This window comes from Erinaceus europaeus, chromosome 2 (assembly GCF_950295315.1).
Source record: "Erinaceus europaeus chromosome 2, mEriEur2.1, whole genome shotgun sequence".
Lineage (NCBI taxonomy): Eukaryota > Metazoa > Chordata > Mammalia > Eulipotyphla > Erinaceidae > Erinaceus > Erinaceus europaeus.
Genome location: NC_080163.1, coordinates 46,483,403 through 46,507,733, shown reverse-complemented (window position 1 = coordinate 46,507,733; position 24,331 = coordinate 46,483,403). Strand labels below are relative to the sequence as shown.

Genomic DNA, 24,331 nt, shown 5'->3' with positions numbered 1-24,331 from the left:
TTTTATGGGAAGGTGTGTTGTGTGTACATATTCCATTTGTGGAGAAAACAATATTCAAAAATAGTTTTGTAACTTGAATCAGGAATACTAGGATACTAATACACACGAAGTAGATACTACAACCTCCACTGAAATTGGTGTAAAGATTTTTTGACTTGCTAGGACTTTATTTATTTATGTTTACCAGTTCACTGCTCAGATTTGATTTATAGTGGTGCCAGTGACTGAACTGGGGTCTCGAGCTTCAGGTATAACAGTATTTTTGAAGCCATATTATTTTCCCTATGGATAGGACTTATTAAAAAATTATTAGATCTGAAATTGCATACTTTTCTGCAAGCATGAAGAACTGAGTAGAACATAAGAAGCAGATTATGCTTAAAGGAAACTCACCTGATGAGATGTTGACTCTGTGGAATTACAAAGTGGAAACATGGTCCCAGGAGAATCTCCACAAAGTATATCTTGACATGAATTCATTTGTTCACTATATTTTAGAAAATTAAACTCTGTCTTTCCAGCTTGGGCAACGCACAGGTTGTAGGAGTAGGGCAAAGTTCCTTCACTGTAGTTGGGGGCAACAGCAGGTGCAGACTTGGAGCAGACACCAGCCTGAAAGCAGCCCCAGGCCTCTTGGCTGGAGGAGCTGCGCAGGCGCAGGGCTACCGCCAGGATCACGGCGAGCAGAAAGAGCACGGAGATGAAGGCCAAGGCCAGCACCAGGTAGAACTGCAGCTCGGCCTGCGGGTCAGCGCGAGGAGGGCGCTCGCCCAGGTGGTGGTCGGGCGGCACCTCTTGCGGGCTGTCTGCGAAGACCAGCAGCAGAGTGGCGGTGGCAGAGAGGGGCGGCCGCCCCCCGTCGCGCACGGCCACCAGCAGGCGCTGTCTGGCCGCGTCCCTGTCGCCCAGGGGCCTGGCCAGGCGCACCTCGCCCGTGCGCAGCCCCAGGCCGAAGAGTCCGGGCTCGCTGGCCTGCAGCACGTGGTAGGACAGCCAGGCGTTGTGTCCCGCGTCGGCGTCCACCGCCACCACCTTGGTGACCAGGTATCCGGGCTGCGCGGCGCGCGGCACCGTGTCGAAGAGCGCCGAGCCGTCGGGGCCCAGCGCGGGGTAGAGCACGCGGGGCGCGTTGTCGTTGCGGTCGCCCACCAGCACGCGCAGGCTCACGTTGGCGCTGCGCGCGGGCGAGCCCTGGTCGCGGGCCTGCAGGGTCAGCGCGAAGCCGCGCAGCTGCTCGTGGTCGAAGGCTCGCTGCGCGAACAGCACCCCGCTCTGCGCGCTCAGCGACACGAAGGACGCCAGAGCGCGCGGCGCCAGGTCGCTGCCCACGATGGAGTAGGACACGCGGCCGATGGAGTAGGACACGCGGCCGTTGGGGCCCAGGTCGGGGTCGGAGGCGCTGACCTGCGCGATGGAGGCGCCTGGCGGGTTGTTCTCCTCCACCTGCACCAGGTAGGAGGGCTGGGCAAAGAATGGTGGGTTGTCGTTGATGTCGCCAATGTGAAGAGTGATAGTGATGCTGGAGGAGAGGGGCGGCTGGCCCCTGTCGGTGGCTATAATGGTGATGTTGTATTCTGGAATCTGCTCTCGGTCTAGAAGACTAGCTGTCACTAATTTATATGTGTTTTTTGATGAAGCAAGTATTTTGAATGGAACATCATCTTCTAATTTACAAACAACTTCTCCATTTTGTCCGGAATCCTTATCATGGACTTTGAGCAAAGCAATGTGTGTTCCCTGCTGGGTGTCTTCCATAATAATATCTGGTAGAGACTGGAATTTCACTTCCGGTGCATTGTCGTTTATATCTAGTACTTCTATCTCCACGGTACATTGGGCAACCATCCCTCCACCATCCCTTGCTTCCAAAACTATGGAATATTCTTTGACGTCTTCAAAATCTAAGGTATTTAGTATAGTGATCTCCCCAGTATCAGAATTTAGGTCAAACTGGGTGACCTGGTCTGCTTCAGTGAAAGAGAAAGTGATCTCAGCATTAACACCTTCATCCTGGTCTGTTGCCTTCACCGTGAGCACAGTGGTTCCTGGGGATGCGTTTTCTGGAAGACCCACCCTGTACAGTTCTTGACTGAACACTGGAGCGTTGTCGTTGGCGTCAGTCACTAAGACTTGAATCTGTGCAGAGCTGCTCAAGGGTGGAGACCCACCATCCATGGCGGTCAAAGTCAAATAGTAAGACTTCTGTTCTTCCCGATCTACAGGCATCTTCAGGACCAGTTCAGGGTACTTACTGCCATCTGATTTCTCTTTACTCACTAGTGAAAAATGATCATGCGGACTGAGCTGATAGTTTTGGAGCGAATTGGTAGCGATATCTGCATCATGGGCAGATCCTAGGATAAAACGTGCCCCAGGCTTTGTGGACTCACTGATTTGCAGCTCAAATGAGTTTTGCGTGAATTTCGGCGTGTGGTCATTGACATCCCCAATCTCTACGCTCACGTGATAAAAATTCAACGGGCTTTCCGCGACAGCCTCCAGGTCCAGAGCGCACACTGGCTTCTTGCCACAGAGCTGCTCCCGGTCCAGCCTGCCGTTCACAAGGAGCTCCCCGGTCTCCGCGCTCACAGCGAAGTAAGGCTTCTCGGAACTCACGCGCAGTTTCCGAGTCGGTAACTCGCTCACGCTGAGCCCCAGGTCCCTGGCCAGGTTCCCGACCACCGAGCCCGCGGGCATCTCCTCGGGCATCCGGTAGCGGATCTGCTCCGAGAGCGCCCGACAGAACAAAGCCAGCAGGAAGGGAAAGAGCACCGGCCGCCTGCCAGCCCCGCGCCTCTCCCCAGCGCCGCTCCCCATCCCTCCTGCTCCCTGTAGTCTGCTCACCGGTCTGTAGACGCTGGTTCACCGAGAATCCTTATGGCAGCTGTCCAGAGCTCCCAGCAGGCTTTCTATTCCACCTCGGAGGTGGTCTTTGCCAGAGGAGGAATCAGTGAGCGAGTGTGAGCCGAGGAAAGTGCTGTGCGGCTGCGCGGGGAAACACCTAGCCCTGGGCTCCCCACTTTGGCCAACAGCGGCGCCCAGAGCCCAGACAGGAAAACTGCCGCCTCTGCTGCTTTGGTTTAGGTACAATATTTATAATGTGCCTGACCAGAAGAAACTATTTTTAGACATTCAGTAAAATTTTAATTGTTAGTATTACCCCACATCCTAGTTCATGTTTTTAGGAGAAACATGTACAATTATTACATAAACATATTGTTGATATATACCTGTTTTCAAATTTGCATTGGTATTAGAAAGATGGTAACACTGCACAAACTAATGATCTCTGATGATAGTTGGAATACATGTTATTTAGCAATATATTGGGTAATGCTTTATACTTTTTTGTTATTTTGTTTTTCAGAGTTTTTTTTATTGTTGTTGTTCACCAGGATTCATTCTTTTATGCTGACTCATCTCCATTTTCATAAATTTGCAATTTCATAAAGTTGAAATTAATTTTAAGAGTTCACTTTATACTAACCTCCATATGGTTCTTTTTTCCAAAGTATGTTCAGTAACTTCTTAATTATATTTTAATTAAAAATAAAGTTTATTTTGTTTTCTTTTTTAACTTTTTGTATATTTATTTTATTTTCCTTTTTTCACTTTTTGTTGCCCTTGTTGTTTTTTTATTGTTGTTGTTATTGATGTTGTCATTGTTATATAGGACAGAGAGAGAAATGGAGAGAGGAGGGAAAGACAGAGGGGGGAGAGAAAGATAGACACCTGCAGACCTGCTTCACTGCTTGTGAAGAGACTCCGCGGCAGGTGGGGAGCCAGGGGCTTGAACCAGGATCCTTATGCTGGTCCTTGTGCCTCGCACCACTTGAGCTTAACCCACTGCACTACTGCCTGATTCCGATTCCCTATTTTATTTTCTTCTATCTCAGTTAAGAAATTTATGTAGGCAGAGAAGAGTTAGCTTATCCTTGCCCTAATATTACACAATAACTTTTACCCTTACAAGATAATAAATCTTCACAGTCATCATGAAAATAATATTTTGACTTCATTGCACAGTCACTATTATTCATGGTCTCTTGTATGAAGGCACTTATCCACTGTATAACTACATCTGTGGAATGAAATACTCCCAAGAAAGTTTAACTGCAGTAGATCATTAAGTTTAGTGATGGTTTGTCCCTTTGCTTATAATCATTTAAAACATTTAGAGGCATATTATTACACATAGAATTTTACATGATGGGAGTCGGGTGGTAGCACATTGGGCTAAGTGCACATGATGCAAAGCACAAGGACTGGCATCTGGATCCCGGTTCGAGCCCCCGGCTCCCCACCTACAGTGGGTTCACTTCACAGGCGGTGAATCAGGTCTGCAGGTGTCTATCTTTCTCTCCCACTCTGTCTTTCCCTCCTCTCTCCATATCTCTCTGTTATGTCCAACAATGACTACATCAGTAATAACTACAGCAATAAAAAAACAACAAGGTCAACAAAAGGGAATAAAGAAATATTAACAAAAAATATTTTAAAAAAAGAATTTTACATGAGACAGAAAAAGGGAGAGAGAAAAGCCAGAACACCACTCTGGTTGATACATTCAAGGCCAGGGACTGATCTTGAACACTGAGCATTCAAGTCTGATGCTCTACAGGTCTAGCTACTCCTTTACCATTACAATAATTTTATGCAGCCAATACTTTCGTTTTAAGATTTTCCTTTCAAGTTTTTATCTGATAAACTTCTGACTCATAAAATTTCAGTAACACTGTATTTTCCCAAATGGTTGTACATCTGGACACTGCAAAATGTATGAAATATACAATTGTGCACACTGATCACAATATTATCCTAGAAAAATGCGCTTTTAGTTGACATCCAAAATGTCCAAGTTAGAAGATTTCTTTGTCTCCATCTTCTTCCAGATGCTAACCAACTGATAGGTTGAGCTTTACTGAAATGTTTTTATATATTTTTTAAATTTTTTAAAAAATATTTATTTATTCCCTTTTGTTGCCCTTGTTTTATTGTTGTAGTTATTTTTAAAGTATTTATTTATTCCCTTTTGTTGCCCTTGTTGTCTTTTATTGTAGTAGCTATTATTGATGTCATCGTTGCTGGATAGGACAAAGAGAAATGGAGAGAGATGGGGAAAACACAAAGAGGGAGAGAAAGACAGATACCTGCAGACCTGCTTCACTGCCTGTGAAGGGACTCTCCTGCAGATGGGGACCTGGGGGGGGGGCAGTCCAACCAGGATCCTTATGCTGGTCCTTGTGCTTTGCCACCTGTGTCTAACCTGCAGCACTACCGCCAGACCCCCTGTAGTTATTATTGTTGTTGTGATTGCTGTCGTTGTTGTTGGCTAGGACAGAGAGAAATGGAGAGAGGAAGGGAAGACAGAGACAGGAAGACAGAGAGGGAAAGAGAAAGATAGATACCTGTAGACCTGCTTCACTGCTTGTGAAGCCACTCCCCTGCAGGTGGGGAGCCAGGGGCTCGAACTGGGGTCCCTATGCCAGTCCTTTCACTTTGCACCATGTATGGTGCTCTTCTGTGCTACCGCCTGACTCCCGCTTTACTGAAATGTTATATGACGAGTATAAGAGTAGTTAATATCAGATTGGATTATTTCTAGCTGAATTGTTTTTGGCAGACTCAATAAGTAAAATCAACTACATGGTTAGAATTAAGTTTATGATATTATTGTTTCACAAGTCAGCACCCCAGTCTCCTAGTTCAGTAGCTGGAAAACTTCACGTCTGTACTAGTAAAACAACATATTAGGATTTTGCCAAATTATATAAATGTTAAAACATAATTGCCTATTTCAAAAATGTCTTTTCTAACATTTTATCTGCCATCTATCATATCTTTTTTTTGTTTGTTTGTTTTTGTTTTTGTTCCTCCAGGGTTATTGCTGGGCTCGGCCTGCACCATGAATCCACCGCTCCTGGAGGCCATTTTTTCCCCTTTTTGTTGCCCTAGTTGTTGCAGCCTTGTTGCGGTTATTATTGCCATTGTTGATGTTGCTTTGTTGTTGGATAGGACAGAGAGAAATGGAGAGAGGAGGGGAAGACAGAGAGAGAGGGGGAGAGAAAGACAGACACCTGCAGACCTGCTTCACCGCCTGTGAAGCGACTCCCCTGCAGGTGGGGAGCCGGGGGCTCGAACCAGGTTCCTTATGCCGGTCCCTGCGCTTTGCGCCACGTGTGCTTAACCCACTGCGCCACCGCCCGACCCCCCATCTATTATATCTTACTGGTTTTAGAACTAACTTTAATTGATAATTATGCTTTAAAAAGTTAAGATAGTGAGGTTTTCTTTATAAATGAAAGTTTCGCTTTTTGTGGTGCTGGTAATGGAACAGGGTTTCATACATACAAGGAATGCACACTGTCACTCAGCTGTAGCCTTGGGCCATAACACCTACTGAGATTTTCAAGACTACCAAGCTGAGGTACATATAGACAGAAGCAGGACAAAAAACATTCAGTAGGGGGAAGTGTTTTAAAGTGTTTAAGGGAAATTGCCTAGGAGCACCCTAAGACTAGGAGAAAGTGTATTTTCCTTTTGCTCACCTTAAGGCTTATTAAACATATGAATTAAGAACATCAAGTAGAAATTAAGAGGAAGGTATCAAAAATTAGTGTACCTTTTCATGATCTTTTGTTCATTTCATGATAGATTCTCACTATGGAAATACTACTAAAAACCTAATCAATAAGTGTCCCATATTAAAGTGTCACTACTAAAATAGTTAAATTTGCTTTACCTTGCCAATGTTTTTTCACACAATCTTCAAATATTTGGCAAGACCAACAAATTACAAAATATAACTCCTGTGGTCCGGGAGGTGGCGCAGTGGATAAAACATTGGTCTCTCAAGCATGAGGTTCTGAGTTCAATCCCCAGCAGCACATGTACCAGAGTGATGTCTGCTTCTTTCTCTCCTATCTTTCTCATTAATAAATAAATAAAATCTTAAAAATATATATAACTCCTCCAAGATATAATGATAAAGGAATGAGTGAACTCACCAGAATACTTTGAGCTTCCTCTTTATATTCATGAAAATCTATGGATGCTAGGAAAGGATCTTTTTTCTCACAGCTCTCCTGGCTGATGAGGGTGTCAGCATAGTTGGGCTGGGGGAAGATCAGGTGACTCTTCCTGGAGTCTGCAGTGAGGGACACCTCATGGGAATAGGTCTGCAGGAAAGCCTGCACCCCATCCACACCCACAAAGTGAGAGGCAGGAAGGCCAGCCAGTCCACCTGCTGAAGCCTGGAGCAGGCGGGATGTGTGCCAGCGCCTCAGCCTGACAGCCAGCAGCACGATGACAAAGGCAAGGAAGACACAGGAGACCACGGCCACTGTCACCACCAGGTAGAGTGTGAGGTCAGAATCTCCAGGACTGGCAGGAGACTCCAGGCTGCCCAGGTCAGCCAGCACATCTGGGATGCTGTCAGCTATGGCCACAGTGAGTGTGACAGTGACTGAGAGAGGGGGCTGGCCATGGTCCTGCACTGCCACCACCAGGCTCTGCTTGAGAGCATCTCTGTCCAGCAGGGCCCTGGCAGTGTGCACCTCACCTGTGTGCAGCCCCACTGAGAAGAGCCCTGGCTCACTGGCCTTGAGCAGGCGGTAGGACAGCCAGGCATTCTGGCCTGAGTCTCTGTCCACTGCCACCACCTTGGTCACCAGGTATCCGGGCTCTGCAGAGCGGGGTGCCAGCTCCACCCCAGTGGAACCATCAGTAGGAAGAGTGGGATAGAGGATCTCTGGTGTGTTGTCATTCTGGTCCAGCACAAACAGGCTCAGGGACACATTGCTGCTGAGAGATGGTTTCCCACTGTCCTGAGCAGTGACTCTCAATTGCAGGTCACAGAACTGCTCATAATCAAAAGAGTGCAAGGCATACAGAACTCCTGTGTCTGAGTTGATGGAGATATAGGATGACAGTGGAGCACCCTGAATGGTGTCTTCAACCAGGGAGTAGGTGACCTGGGCGTTCTCACCACTGTCTGCATCATTTGCTGTGATTGAAAAGATAGAAGCACCTCTGGGGTTGTTCTCCGGAACATAGACAGAATAGGAGGATTGGGGAAAGGCAGGTGGGTTGTCATTGGTGTCTGCCAAGTTCACTGAGATGTGAATTTCTGTGGATAAGGCCGGGATTCCACCATCTGTGGCTTTCAGTGTGATGTTATACACAGAAATTTTTTCCCGGTCTAGGTTTTTTGCTATCACCAATCTATAATAATTGTCTATTGATGGTTCTAATTTGAAAGGCAGGTATTCTGAAATAGCACAGGTTACCTCTCCATTCTTCCCAGAATCTCGGTCCTGGAGGTAGAAGAGGGCAATTACTGTTCCAGGAAGTGTGTCTTCAGGAACTGAGCTGCTTATAGATGTTACAGTCACTTCCGGGGCATTATCATTCACGTCTAAAATTGTGATCTGTACTTTAGCCCTTGTAGTTCTACCAGGACCATCCTGAGCCTGCACTTCCATTTCATAGTAGCCAGAGTCTTCATAGTCTAGTCTTTCTAAAGTTGATAGTTCTCCCGTATGAGAGTTCAGCTGGAACAACTGTAAAAATTTTTTCGTTATTTTCCGAAAAGAATATGTCACTTCCCCATTCACTCCTTCATCAGGGTCTATAGCATGTACAGTGAGCAGGCTCGTGCCCACCGCTACGTTCTCAGGGACAGTTACTTGGTATTCAGGCAAAGAGAAGATTGGTGCGTGATCATTAACATCTACTACTATTACTTCAATGTAGGCGGTGCCAGATCGGGATGGGTCGCCACCGTCCGAGGCTATGAGGAGGAGATGGTGAGCTGCCTCCTCTTCTCGGTCCAGCGCTTGCTCCAGTACTAATTCCGGATATTTGGTTCCATCATCTCCCGCCTGCACAACCAGGGAGAAGTGGCGATTGGGACTGAGCTGGTAGTTCTGGATGGAGTTCACACTCACATCCGGATCCCTAGCCTCATTTAAAGGAAACCGCACCCCAGGAGCAGTATTTTCCATTATTTTTACATTCATTTCTCCCGTCAAGAATCTAGGAGCATTGTCATTAATATCTGTTATTTCCACTTCAATTGAGTGGAGATTCAGTGTATCTTCCATCAGGATGTTAAAGTCCACCAGGCACCGTGCGCTCTGAGCGCAGAGCTCCTCGCGGTCTATCCTGCCCGCCGTGACCAAGCTGCCGCTGCGGGGGTTCAAAGCAAAGAGCTGCGTCCTACCTCGGGAGACGATGCGGACTCCGCGCCCCGCCAGGTGCTGAGGCTCCAACCCCAGATCCTTAGCGATATTACCCACTAAAGATCCTTTTTCTGTCTCCTCTGGTACAGAATAGAGAATGTGTCCTGCCCAAGCTTTCCTCAAGGTCCCCAGGAGGATGAGGAACAGAATGAATCCTCTGTAGTCTCGGCCCCTCTGCGTAGCAGTCATTGTGGTCTGGTGGTCTTATTTAGACCTGGGCTCTCTGCCGTTGTGCTTCTGGAAGTCAGTGTGTCTGCATGCAGTCCTCTGTATTTAGAAAAAGAGCCCAGAATCCAGTAGAACAGAGGCCTGGATTTAGAGCTTGAAAGGAGATTCATCTGAATCTAGCATTTCTTTGTGCTGCAAAATCTTGGTAATTCGGGCGGATATTTTGCATCATTTCTGCCCGTTGGTGAACAGCGGCACTCAGAGTCCTTACTAAGTTACTGCAGGATACTGAAGCAAAATAATGTATTTTTTCCCTAGTAAGTTGTCCTACCTTTCAAATTCTCTTATTTACATGTCAACAGTCCATATATCTCTGATCTCAATTTAAATTTTGAGAAACTTTCAATTAATACAATGTTCATGAATGGGTGTTTATTCACATATTTTTTTAATGGTTCTCAGTTTTGCATTGCAACTGTAAAATGACTTTAGGGTATGGCCTCATACTTTCCGAACACAATGAAAAATTAGCTTTTGCTGGTGAAAAATGTGATTTATTATTAATAAATTTTAAGGGTATATGTGCATATATAACATTAAGAGAGTTTATGTAGAAATTGTTACCTCAGTAAGTTTAAATTAATTTAATTACTTAGTACATACTATACTCTAGACATCACCATGTAAGACTCAGAGAGTAAATTTTTTCTTTAAAATATAGAGATGTAATTAAAATTTTATTGGATAGAACCCTAGAAGTAGTTTACTCCAATATCTTTAATTATTTTTAAATAAGAGGGAAGAGCCTTGTCTTTGGCTTTATATAACCAATGTTGGAATAGTCTAAGTACCAGACTTTTGAAAAGAAAAAAGAGACTTCTTAACTTTAGCTAATACTTTGTGCTAAAATATGTAATTAGAGATGAGGGAGAATCCCAAAGAGCAGCAAGAAGCAACTAGTACAGAAAGCAGAAATTTGCATAGATTCTACTTGCTGTGGAGTTATAAGAAAATAAAGTTGGTCTGAATGTTTCTTTTCATTATTCAAGCAAGTAAACATCCTACTCTAGCCCAGAGTAAATGAAAAAGATGGATCTCTAGACAATCTTTGAGCATTTGAAGGGAATCCTTAGGACTACTCATTTTTCCCACTAATGCTAATGAGTAAAACTTAATTCTTGTTGGGTTTGAGGTTACCCACTGCTGGTAAAAATAAATTTTCTTACACATACTTGCCTGGAAAAAAATTAAGTGACTATTTTCCAGTGAAGGCCTAGCCAAAAATAAATAAATAAATAAATAAATAAATCCTTTGTGAACCATTTTAAGCCCTAAGGAAGCAGTTAGTAAACTAGGAGGAGGAGGAGGCAGGAGTTACACTAAAAATACTTAGTTGGTGAGAAGAAGTCCTGTGTAATCTACTTCTCTCTGATGATGGAGTTGTTACAAAGCATGGAAAAATAACAGTCATGTTTTGCTTCCATCAAGTAGGTAATAGAACTTTTTGTTTAGATAACCACAATAAATATTAATTTCATAAGCACAAGCATCATGTGTTTAATAGTAGCTTTGAACGTGATGTAGAACATATGGTTAAAGATCACAAGTACTTGTAGACAAAATTTATGTTTGAATATCATGACCTCCAATGCTAGAATCTTCTTCTACCCAAAACTTCGAAGTTCATACTGTCGCTATACATTTCTTTCTGATACTATTATTTTTATTGTTATTATTTTGGTGCCAGCCTGCACAATTCAACTGCTTCTGCTGCACTCCTTTTTTCCCCATTTAATTTCATATAGTTAGACATGGAGAGGGAGAAAGAGGCAGAGAAGAGAGACACCACAGGACCACTTCATCATTCATGAAACTTCTCCTACAACATGGTGTTTCCTTGTGGTGCCAGAGGCTCAAGCCCAGGTAAAGTACATATTCTTCCATGTAAGCTATCTCCTGGTTCCTTACTTCACTATAAAAAAATGAAATTATCACTTCTCAGTAACTTCCTTTTTTTTCACCTTAGAACCTCAAGTATGAAAGTCTTTTTTAAAAATTTCTTTATTGGGGAATTAATGTTTTACATTCAACAGTAAATACAATAGTTTGTACATGCATGACATTTCCCAGTTTTCCACATAACAATACAACCCCCATTAGATCCTCTGTCCTCCTTCTTGGATCTGTATTCTCCCCACCCACCCACACTCGGTAACTTCTTGAAGATAAATAAGATCTAGACAAATGAGATTGTTAGACATGCTTTATGAAGATAAAGCACGCTTTAAGGAGTAAATAGCTATACTAGCTCTAGTAGTCAAGTCTTCTAAAATATGAAGTTAAATATTAAATAGCTCTGCTAGATATGTTTAAAGAACCACCAAGATATGTTTAAACATAAGCCTACTATTTAACTTTGAAATAATAATTTTAAGGGAGTAGGTTACTGTAGATTAATTATGGAGAAGATCGTAACATTTGTTTACTTAGAAATGGAAGGCTATTTAATTTCCACGTATTGAGTCATTTATCATCCTTCTTTTTAGTTTAGTTCTATTCTTGTAAAAGCATTTATTACAGTAGCGCTGGTTTATTTACAAAATTGCATGTTTTAGGGGTAGAATTTTACACCTCTTCTTTTTACCACACCATGCCACCACCATATACCAGTATTCCTCCCCTGAAGGCTAGTGCACACCTTTCCCAATTTGCTGGTCTCAGTTCTGCAGAGTCTAAGAGCTTGTTTTCATTTAATTTTACCTATCTCCCTGCCCCTTCCCACCTCACTAGGGTTTGCTTCAATGGAGCTTCTGACCTGCATGATTCTACCACTGCTGGTAAACTTTCTCTTTCTTTCTTTCTTTCTTTCTTTCTTTCTTTCTTTCTTTCTTTCTTTCTTTCTTTCTCTTTCGCTCTTCCTCTCTCTCTCTCCCTCTCTCTCTCTTTCTTTCTTCTTCTCTTTCTTTCTTTCTTTCTTTTCCTATATAGAAGGTGAGACAGAAGGGACAGAGAGACAAAGGAAAAGAGAGACACCACACCACCACTCTACTATTAGTGATACTTTCATTTTTGCACAGTGTTTACATGTGGCCAGGAGCTCAAACCATGATTCTCATACATAGTAAAGTGTTTTGCTCTATTGGCTGAAATATCTCCCAGAATATGCTTTCCATTTTTTTGTGGAGCATTTCTTCTCCTGAAGACTCATTTGTTTGAAGTTCTGTTTAGTTCTTTATTTCCAAGTAGAGATGTAGGTATTTCCTCTTAGATTTTACTCTCTACCTAATGAGAACTGTTACCTTGATAAAAGTTTGTGCAGAAATGGATAATTTCTTTTTCTTCTTTTTTTCTAAAATATTTTATTTATTAATGAGAAATATAGGAGAGAGAGACAGACAGACAGAACCAGACATCACTCTGGTACATGTGCTGCCAGGGATTGAACTCAGGAACTCATGCTTGAGAGTCCAGTGCCTTAGCCACTGCGCCACCTCCCGGACAACAGAAATGGATAATTTTTACAGATGATAAAACAGTATAAAGATCTGGTGAATACACTCATGGTGCTCCAAAATTCAGTCATACATACAAATAGGTCATTATTAACAAGATAGCCAGCCTAAATTTTGAGCATATGCTGAATTTTGGAGCACCACGAATGTCTAATTTAGTCAAAATTTAGTTAATAATTGGTTGTTCCACATGAATAAAAGGCTATAAAATAGTATAGCCTATTTTTTCTATCAGTATTTAATTTGTATAAGTTAAATGACCACAAGTAACTGAGATGAAAATAAAAAAATTAAAAAACAGCCTATTATTCCAGGAAGTAAGAAGAGAATAAAATAAACCAGTCTGCTATCCATGAAGCCCAGCTGATGAGCTGCATTTCTAACAATGGAAGTTCTACAAAAGGTTTAAGTATTCAATACTGTTGACATAGTAAAGCAATATTCAGTATATGAGGAAATATTTGTACAAGTGATCATCTACTCCCATGATCAGTATCCAAAATTCAACTTTTTAGTCAAGTTTTACTATTATTTTTTATTGCCACAAAGGGTATCGGTGGGGATAGGTGTCAGCAATATGAATCCACCACTCCTGGAAACCACTCCCCCTTTATTTATATTCTATTTTTATTTGATAGGACAGACAAATTGAGAGTGGGAGGTGTGGGTAGAGGAGAGAGAAAGGCCTGCTTCACCATTTGCAAAGTGTTCCCCCTGCAGTTGGGGAACAAGGGCTGGAACCCAGGTCCTTGCACACTGTGTGCAGTCAAGTGGGTGCACCACCACCTGACCCCCTTATAGTTAAGTTTTAAAAATAGCAATATGCGATTAAATTCTAGGTAAAATAATAAAAAATAAAGTGTCCAAACAAATCATATTTCAAAATGTGAATGATTAGTAGTAGTCGTCATATACCTTTGGACCTTGAAAAAAATCATTCTGTAGTAATTGCTAAAGTTTGAATACTACAATATTGATTTAAAAAGAATATGCATTCTTTCTATAGAAAGAACATGTATTAGTAAGAACCCTTAGCAGATAATTTAAAAATCATCAATATTTATCATTAGGAAGACTGACAACTACAGGATGCAAAGGAGGTTCTCCTTTATTTGAAGGATATATTTTCCATTACTTCATTGTATTACCAAGTCATAGTTACCCTACTTCAGAATGAGAAAAAACCTTGGCTATCATACAGTTACACAACTCATCTAACTATATTATTTCCTGTATTCATTAGCTCCAAGGCTATCAACATACTTTTAGAGATCCTATTATTAAAACTCCTTTGCAATGTTAGAATAACTTTGATAACTCAAAACTTTTTTCCAACTAAGTTATAGCTGTAGTTACAGTCATACCTTATGGTAAAAATGAAATGTAGTTCCTACATGACAGAAATCTTTATTTTATCTGGTTTAAATATGCTGCAATATTTAAATTCTTAAGCAGTATTTACCTTTTATTCTCCCATTCAATTATCAATCCACTATTTTCAAAAATATGCTTGAGGACACAAATTAGCATATTATAAAATATATAATTATATAACTCTTTTGAGTAAGAAAGAGATGGAAAGACAACAAATCACTATGAGGATTAGCCCTGGAGTCTCAAGAATACAAGCCCTAGGTTCTACCTGATTACCTGTCATGCTGAGCCATAAATGAGCACATTTAAAAAATCATCTTCATTTTTTAAATGCTATCCGGCATACATACTACAGAAGACATTGTAGTAACATACACCATCAGGTGTCTATATTTATTTGTTAATAGTCCACTAATTATAGTAATAGTGACATCATCAGCAAGCACCTGAACATTTTAACGCTTTATAGCTTGAAACCCTCTAAAAAGTTACTTCACTTACCAGGAATGTGTGTAGGGTAGATTTTTTTTTTCATTTAAATGCAAGTTTTAAGACTATAGATACAGTGACTAGTCAAAGATGAACAGTGGATAGTTCCAGGAATATTATTCAGATCTTCTAACATCAAAGGCCATGTCTTGCCTACTACACATATTATTCTTATCTTTTGCTTAACTTTTTATACTAAGTACTAAAGAAAGAAAATCTTACTGATATTATTTTAGAAAACACCTGTTATTAAAATGGAGAAATCCAAAATCTTAAATATTTTAAAACAAAGATTTAAATTATTTTTTCTCACTAGAAAAGGGTAGAATGTTCAAAATGTCACATAATAGGAAAAAAAAAGAGAAAATTCCATAACCTTTGAGTTGGTGCAGTTGATAGAATGCCAAACATGCATGCACTAGGTCCCAAGATAATCCTTGACATCTTATAGGTCTCTCTCATTATTAATAAAATTTTTGAAAGAAAAGCCTTAGAATTGGGAGGTATACAAATATACAAAGAGCTTGCTGATCACAGGAAAAAGTTAAGAAAACTTAAAGACATTATATATTATTTTTCTATAAAATTAAAAACAACTGAGTTTTACTAGAATTCTCAAGATAAAAAAGAAAAACTTTCTCAAAACTGTGAGTCACTCATGTTTCACTTCAGACTGTGTCCAGAGACACCAGGACTTGGATGTCAACCATCCAGCTCCAGTACTCTGCCACCAAGTTACAATGATAATGCAACCTGAGTTCCCTGGGCAGATGACCTCACCAATGTGTCTTAGAACCCCACAAACCCCAGAGCCCTATCCTACTAGGGAAAGACAGAAAAAAGCTGGGAGGATGGGCTGACCTGTCAGTGCTGATGTCCAGTGGAGAAGCAATTATAGAAGACAGACCTCTCACCTTCTACCTCCCATAAAGATTTTTGGTCCATACTCCCAAAGGGATAAAGAATAGGAAAACTTCCAATGGAGGGGACAGAATATAGAACTCTGGTTGTGGGAATTATATCGACTTGTAGCCCTTTATTCCACAATATCAATCATTAAATCACTAATAAAAAAAAAGTGTCAGTCACTGCAAAAGACCAAGACTACTAAGCATTAATCAAAGAAGATTTAAAAATTTCCAACTCAGATGAAACCAGTGAAAGCATTAGTCTCACCTGAACAAGGGAGTTGTCCTCTTTACAAAAGCCTGAATCTTCCTGAATCAAAAGAGGCTCGCTTTTCACACAGCTCTCCTGGCTGATGAGGGTGTCAGCATAGTTGGGCTGGGGGAAGATCAGGTGACTCTTCCTGGAGTCTGCAGTGAGGGACACCTCATGGGAATAGGTCTGCAGGAAAGCCTGCACCCCATCCACACCCACAAAGTGAGAGGCAGGAAGGCCAGCCAGTCCACCTGCTGAAGCCTGGAGCAGGCGGGATGTGTGCCAGCGCCTCAGCCTGACAGCCAGCAGCACGATGACAAAGGCAAGGAAGACACAGGAGACCACGGCCACTGCCACCACCAGGTAGAGTGTGAGGTCAGAATCTCCAGGACTGGCAGGAGACTCCAGGCTGCCCAGGTCAGCCAGCACATCTGGGATGCTGTCAGCTATGGCCACAGTGAGTGTGACAGTGGCTGAGAGAGGGGGCTGGCCATGGTCCTGCACTGCCACCACCAGGCTCTGCTTGAGAGCATCTCTGTCCAGCAGGGCCCTGGCAGTGTGCACCTCACCTGTGTGCAGCCCCACTGAGAAGAGCCCTGGCTCACTGGCCTTGAGCAGGCGGTAGGACAGCCAGGCATTCTGGCCTGAGTCTCTGTCCACTGCCACCACCTTGGTCACCAGGTATCCGGGCTCTGCAGAGCGGGGTGCCAGCTCCACCCCAGTGGAACCATCAGTAGGAAGAGTGGGATAGAGGATCTCTGGTGTGTTGTCATTCTGGTCCAGCACAAACAGGCTCAGGGACACATTGCTGCTGAGAGATGGTTTCCCACTGTCCTGAGCAGTGACTCTCAATTGCAGGTCACAGAACTGCTCATAATCAAAAGAGTGCAAGGCATACAGAACTCCTGTGTCTGAGTTGATGGAGACATAGGATGACAGTGGAGCACCCTGAATGGTGTCTTCAACCAGGGAGTAGGTGACCTGGGCGTTCTCACCACTGTCTGCATCATTTGCTGTGATTGAAAAGATAGAAGCACCTCTGGGGTTGTTCTCCGGAACATAGACAGAATAGGAGGATTGGGGAAAGGCAGGTGGGTTGTCATTGGTGTCCTCCACACCTAGGGAGATGAGAGTTTCTGTAGACAGAGGAGGCACTCCTTTGTCTCTGGCTGTTACAGTGATGTTGTACAAAGATACCTGTTCTCGATCTAGAACTGTAGTAGTCACTAATCGATAATAGTGGTCTACTGACTTTTCTAGTTGAAATGGCAGTCCTCTTGGGATGGAACATGTTACCAAGCCATTCAGTTCGGAATCTGGATCATATACTTGAAAAAGAGCAATTACTGTTCCTGGAGGTGTGTTTTCAGCAACTGATCTGCTTGCAGAGGTAACTACCACTTCTGGTGCATTGTCATTCACATCCACTACAGTTACTAGAACTTTAGCTCTATCTTGTAGACCTGGTGGATCCCTGGCTTCAACATCCAGCTCATAAAAGTTGGAGTCCTCATAGTCTAGGCTTGCTGAAGTTGTTATTTCTCCAGTTAAAACATTCAAGCTGAAAATCTTTGGGATTTTTTCTGTTGTCCTCACAAAAGAGTATGTTATTTCTGCGTGGATTCCTTCATCCTGGTCTGTGGCATTTACTGACAGCACAGGAGTACCTACAGGTAGATTTTCAGGAACACTCACGTGGTAGACAGGCTGAGTAAACACCGGAGCGTTGTCATTCACATCCAGGACAGACACAAGAATTCTCACCACACCTGAGCGGACTGGGTCACCGCCATCGAAGGCAGTGAGCATCAGATGGTGAATGGCCTCTCCCTCCCGGTCCAGGGCTCGCTCCAACACCAGCTCCGGGTATTTGGGCCCATCGGCTTCACCTTGTACATGCACTGAGAAGTGACTATTTCCGCTGAGCTTGAAGCCCTGAAGAGAGTTCAAGCCCACATCCAGGTCATAGACTTCCATTAGGGGAAAGCGAGAGTTTGGAGCTGCATTTTCAGGAATTTTCACTTCCAATTCTTCCCTTAAGAATCGGGGTGCATTGTCATTAATATCTACTATCTCCACTTCTACCGGATAAATGTTCAGATTATCCTCAACAAGGACGTTAAAACTCACCAAGCACCGCGCGCTCTGAGCACAGAGCTCCTCGCGGTCGATCCTGCCCGCGGTGACCAAGCTGCCGTTGCGCGGTTGCAGAGCAAAGAGCTGCGTCCTACCTCGGGAGACGATGCGGATTCTGTGCTCCTGAGGCTTCAGTCCCAGATCTCCGGAGACGTTGCCCACGAAAGAGCCTTTGTCCAGCTCCTCGGGGATGGAGTAAATGACCTGCCCAGTCCCAGTCCCCCATAGCATTCCCCGGAGCAGAAAGAGAACCGCTAACCCGCTGTGTTGCCTGCCCCTTTCCAGAGCCGCCATTGCCAGAGTGGATTTCCCTGGGATTATGAATAAGGAAGGCAGGCTCTTATAGCTTTAGGGTTTCTCTGAATTATAGGTCAAGGTCCAGAAACTAGCAGAGATCAGATGTGGAGCGTTTTAGGCTAGAATTTCTGCGCAGCTGGAGAGTTTCCCTGTCTTTATCTGCTTTATGCATAAAGGATATAACGAGTTTTCACTGCTTTTCTTATACGGGCAAGTGAACAGCGACGCCTAGAGTCCGAACTGTAGTACTGCACTTTTTGTGAAGCAACACAGGATTTTATTTCTGCTGAATTTGCATAGATGACACTTAAAATATTTCTCTCCCCAAGAATAGAAAGCATTAAAAGAGTTAGAGTATTTTGAATAATTTTATATGCCATATAATTTACCATTTATTTTCTTACTATTAGAAAACGCTGGAAAATAAATTATATACACTTTCTGTAAGTCTTGAGTTATTACACATCATATTTTTTCTATTTCCTATTAGGTACTAATAGAAGAATATAACTGTTCTATTGGTAAAAATTACAAATGTTATTATATCCAGATATCATCAACTATTTTGTCAACTGCTCTAATCTGTACTATACTTGGGTATATTTTTAAACGATGCAAAGGTAAATGAAAATATATAGTTCAAAATAGGAACACACACAATAACTTGGATCCACCTGCATATAAGATGTCAGGCTCAGGGAAAAAACTAGTATAGCCATGGGCTCTTTGGAATATAACCTAAAATAGGTCTACTAACTATCTACAAAACGGAGGACCCCCCCAACTCTTCATATGAAATATTCCAGCATTTAGGTTCATGACTAGTTAACAATTCAGCTCTATATGTTAACTTTTTTTTTCAGCCACCAGGTTCCAGATGCTAAAATGATGCCAACCGGACTTCCCTGGACAGACAACCCCACCAATGTCTCCTGGAGCCCTGCTTCCCTAGAACCCCGCCCCACTAGGGAAAGGGAGAGACAGGCTGGGAGTATGGATCCACCTGCCAACGCTCATGTTCATACGGGAAGCAATTACAGAAGCCAGACCTTCCACCTTCTGCACCCCATAATGACCTTGGGTCCATACTCCCAGAGGGATAAAGAATAGGAAAGCTATCAGAGGAGGGAATGGGATATGGAGATCTGGTAGTGGGAATTGTGTGTTGTACCCCTCTTATCTTATGGGTTTTTGTCTGTGTTTCCTTTTCATAAATAAAAATTTAAAGAAAAAAGGGGAAAAACAAAATAGAAACACACACATACATAGATATACATAATTACTTAGGGTTTGCTGTATTGAAACTTAATAGAACACTTAAATTGTGAAGATACTGCATTATATTTCCCAGGGAGAGTATGAGGTACTACTGTATTGAAATCATTCAAAATAGGGATAAATCTAAACACAATCAAAAGGCAGTTTTCTCTGAGAGAATATCTGCAAATCAGAAACAAGAACAAAGAACTTCTAATACTTTCCTTTTGCTCAAAAACGTCAATAAAACCAGTGTAATTTTAGCCTGAGTACTTTTAGTATCTAATAACCAACTGAAACCACTTAGTAGTTATTGGAGGAAAAGTTTATGAACTTACCTGTTGTAAATCCCCTGAACTGGAAGTCACTTTGGAAGAGGTTCCATTGCTTAGAAAATCTTGTGGAGGAACATTTTCAGAATTTATATTAAAAAAATTAAACTCTGTCTTAGCTGATTGTGACGCAACGCACAGATTGTAGGAGTAGGGCAAAGTGCCCTCGCTATAGTTGGGGACAAGGCCAGGTTCAGTCTTGGAGCAGACACGAGCCTGAAAGCAGCCCCAGGCCTCTTGGCTGGAGGAGCTGCGCAGGCGCAGGGCGACCGCCAGGATCACGGCGAGCAGGAAGAGCACGGAGATGAAGGCCAAGGCCAGCACCAGGTAGAACTGCAGCTCGGCCTGCGGGTCAGCGCGAGGAGGGCGCTCGCCCAGGTGGTGGTCGGGCGGCACCTCTTGCAGGCTGTCTGCGAAGACCAGCAGCAGAGTGGCGGTGGCAGAGAGGGGCGGCCGTCCCCCGTCGCGCACGGCCACCAGCAGGCGCTGTCTGGCCGCGTCCCTGTCGCCCAGGGGCCTGGCCAGGCGCACCTCGCCCGTGCGCAGCCCCAGGCCGAAGAGTCCGGGCTCGCTGGCCTGCAGCACGTGGTAGGACAGCCAGGCGTTGTGTCCCGCGTCGGCGTCCACCGCCACCACCTTGGTGACCAGGTATCCGGGCTGCGCGGCGCGCGGCACCGTGTCGAAGAGCGCCGAGCCGTCGGGGCCCAGCGCGGGGTAGAGCACGCGGGGCGCGTTGTCGTTGCGGTCGCCCACCAGCACGCGCAGGCTCACGTTGGCGCTGCGCGCGGGCGAGCCCTGGTCGCGGGCCTGCAGGGTCAGCGCGAAGCCGCGCAGCTGCTCGTGGTCGAAGGCTCGCTGCGCGAACAGCACCCCGCTCTGCGCGCTCAGCGACACGAAGGACGCCAGAGCGCGCGGCGCCAGGTCGCTGCCCACGATGGAGTAGGACACGCGGCCGTTGGGGCCCAGGTCGGGGTCGGAGGCGCTGACCTGCGCGATGGAGGCGCCTGGCGGGTTGTTCTCCTCCACCTGCACCAGGTAGGCGGCCTGGTTGAAAGTGGGTGTATTGTCGTTCACGTCTGCAATTTTCAAAGATACACTTCTGTTGGAGGAGAGAGGTGGCTGGCCTTTGTCAGTGGCGGTTATGATGAGACTGTATTCCTGAGTTAGCTCTCTATCAAGGGCTCCATCAGTCATCAACTTGTATGTGTTTTTGGTATCTTGAACTATTTTAAATGGAAAGTTACCATTTAATTGGCATAGGATTTCCCCATTAATTCCAGAATCTAGATCTTGGGTTTTGATTAGGGCAACAACTGTTCCCAGGTGAGCATCTTCTTGTATTTGTTTAGATTCAGAATCCAAGGTTATCTCAGGAGCATTGTCATTTTCATCCAAAATAACTATTTGTAGTTTGCAATGGGCAGTGTGACGTCCACCATCTTTTGCTTCAATACCAATTGTATAGCTCTCTATCTGTTCAAAGTCTAGCCCTCCAGCAGTAGTGACCTCCCCTGTCTTACTGTTCAACTTAAACAGCTGCCTGACTGCCTTTCCAATATTGATGAAGGAGTAGGTGATCTCAGCATTAGTTCCCTCATCCATGTCAGTAGCCACTACTCTTAGCACAGAGGAGCCCATGGGCAGGTTCTCTGAAACACTGACCCTATATGTGTCTTGGGAGAACACTGGGGGGTTATCATTTGCATCTGCCACAATGACCTTGATGTGGGTAGTGCCACTTCTTGCTGGCTGCCCTCCATCCACAGCTGTGAGGATCAGATGATGGGAGGACTGCTCTTCCCTGTCCAGGGGAGTCTTCAGTACCAATTCTGGGTATCTACTACCATCTGGGTCTTCCTTCTGGATCAAAGAGAAGTGAGGGTTGGAGCTGAGGTAATACTGCTGCAGGGAATTGACACCGACATCTGAATCCTGTGCAGATTCCACAGCAAAGGTGGATCCAGTTATGGCCATTTCACTGATTTCCAGCTCAGTAATATTTCTGCTAAATGTGGGAGTGTTGTCATTGACATCTTGAATGATTACAGTTACATGAAAAAAGATCAAAGGCTTTTCAGCAACTATTTCGAATTCCAGAATACACATCAACTTCTTGCCACAAATATGCTCCCGATCTATGCGGTTGCTCACAAGCAATTCCCCATTCTCAGTGTTCACAGTAAAGAATTTTTGCTCTGAACTAACATGTAGGTTCCGAGTAGGCAAGTCTTGCAGGTTGAGCCCCAGATCCTTGGCGATGTTCCCTACCAGCGAGCCCTTAACCACCTCCTCAGGAAGTGAGTAGTGCATCTGCTCTGAGAGTACAGGACAGAACAAAGATAGAAGCAAGAGAAAACGCATTTGCTTCTGCCCACCCCAGTTCATGGCTTCCAAGCGGTTTCCCATCCTGCTCTCTGAGTGTTTACCTTTTTGATTCCAAAGAGCTGAGATCGATAGGTAGCCCCAAGAATTAGGGATGAAGAGTTGTCTGACAAGAGGGACTACTTCATCATCTTGGTGAACTGGTTGCCAGCTATTTCCGTGGCAGAGAGCTGGAGAGAGTGCACAATTCTCGCGATTTCTGAGGGTGATTGCTTTGGGAGGAACTAATCCTTGGCTTAGCATTAGCCAACAGCGACACCCTATGCCTCAGCTGCAGAACTGCAGGAGTAATAACTAAGTCCACTCCAAAGGAGAGGATGCAAGGAAATTCTACTTATCCGGATACATATAATCTTTTTTCCTACTACACAAGAATATTAATATTTCAAATATTTTCTCATCTGCTATTTCTTTAAACCTCAACTGTACTAATCCAAATCAAGTTTTTTTTTTTTTTACTCATCAAAGAACAGAAATCCTTGATGAAAATGTTTGTTTGCAGAGTTTTGCTATTTCTACAACAAAATGGTCATAATAACACCGTCCTTCTTAAGGGACACAGTAAATATTATAGATAAGGTACAAATTAAACACAGTGATATGATAGCAGATGTAATTAATATAAAACTTCTTTAAGTATTGGCTTGATATATTGTTTTCCACCCTTCTCTTCTCACTTAAAATGATATAAGTTGCATAGTTTGTTTGTTTTATACTATGTTTCACATTATCTTTTCTTTATTATTTTATCCCCCCCAAAAGGCAAGAATATTTTATTTTATAGATAAAATATTATCTTTCTACAATCGAAGTGTGACAAGAAATAAGAGACCTTCCTTAATTTAAGACTATTCCATTAAGTCTTTCCAATATGCATTTCAATTGTCTTAACTATACTCTTCTCAAGTAGCTTAATAATGCTTATTTGTTGGGTTTAGGGGGTAAAGTGTGAATCCTTATAAATTTATTTCACTATTTTTATTTTGGAGACAGAAGTTGAGAGGGATAGTGGAGATCCAGAGGGAAGAAGGGAGAGGGAAAGAGACCTGCAACACTACTACACCACTCTGAAGTTGGAAACTGGGGTCTTGAATCTGGGTCCTTGCTCACAGTAATGTATATGCTCAACCAGGTGCACCAACACCTAGCCCCTTTATAATTATAAATTTCAAAAAAGTAATCTATAATATTCATTTTTCCTTGATCCACAGGTTACTATCTGGTCATATTAACTCTTTTGGTTATTGATATTCTTCCTTTGTTAACAAGAATGGAAAATATCATAGGTGTCTTACAATTTTTTTTTCCTTTATAGTGATCGCTAGGATTCAGTACCTGCACCACAAACCCACTGCTCCTGGTGACCTTTTTTCTTTTTATTGGATAGGACAGAGAGAAACTGAAAGGGGAGGGAAGGGAAGGGGAGGGGAGAGAGAAAGAAAGAGAGGAGAGAAAGAGAGAAATAGACACCTGTAGACCTGCTTCACTGCTTATGAAGCGACCTGCCCCTACAGGTGGGGAGCCAGGGGCTCAAACCAGGATCCTTGCACTTCACACTATGTGCGCTTAACCCGGTGCATCACTACCCAACCCCTGATGTCTTACAGTTTTCATTTCATTCCCAAATTAGACATCTTCATAAGGAAAATGTTTTTTAATCAAAACTACATATTGTCATCCTAAAATCTGGCAGATATACATCAATGTTCAATTCATGATATGCTGGAGTAGTACTGAAGAATCATTGTACAAAGTTTCTACTTTTATTTTTAAAGATTTACATGAGAGAGGAGGAAGAACCAGAAAGTCACTGGAGATTAAACTTGGGACTCATGCACTGAGTTCAGCACCCTACCCACTGAGCCACTCTCAGGCTGCTGTACTTGTCCCAGGATTCTAAAAAGAATCTCACTGACATCTCTATTTTATACAAACATGAAAACGGGGAGTCAGGTGGTAGCGCAGCTGTTAAGCCCACGTA

General features: G+C 43.4%; 1 protein-coding gene across 11 annotated transcripts in view; it reads right to left on the bottom strand.

Annotated features, from left to right (window-relative positions):
* LOC103109855 (protocadherin gamma-C4) overlaps positions 1-24,331 on the bottom strand; it is a 243,096-nt gene that overhangs the window by 137,734 nt on the left and 81,031 nt on the right. The window contains exon 1 of one of the 11 annotated variants that reach the window (XM_060179872.1): positions 19,975-22,548. The exons of 7 other annotated variants lie outside the window; for them this stretch is intronic. In XM_060179872.1, the coding sequence (XP_060035855.1) occupies positions 19,975-22,374 (2,400 nt within the window). In that variant the 5' untranslated portion in view covers positions 22,375-22,548. Of the gene's footprint in view, positions 1-393; positions 3,070-7,007; positions 9,592-15,961; positions 18,554-19,974; positions 22,549-24,331 lie in introns of those variants that run through there. 3 more of the 11 variants (XM_060179848.1, XM_060179820.1, XM_060179792.1) reach the window with 3 other exon arrangements.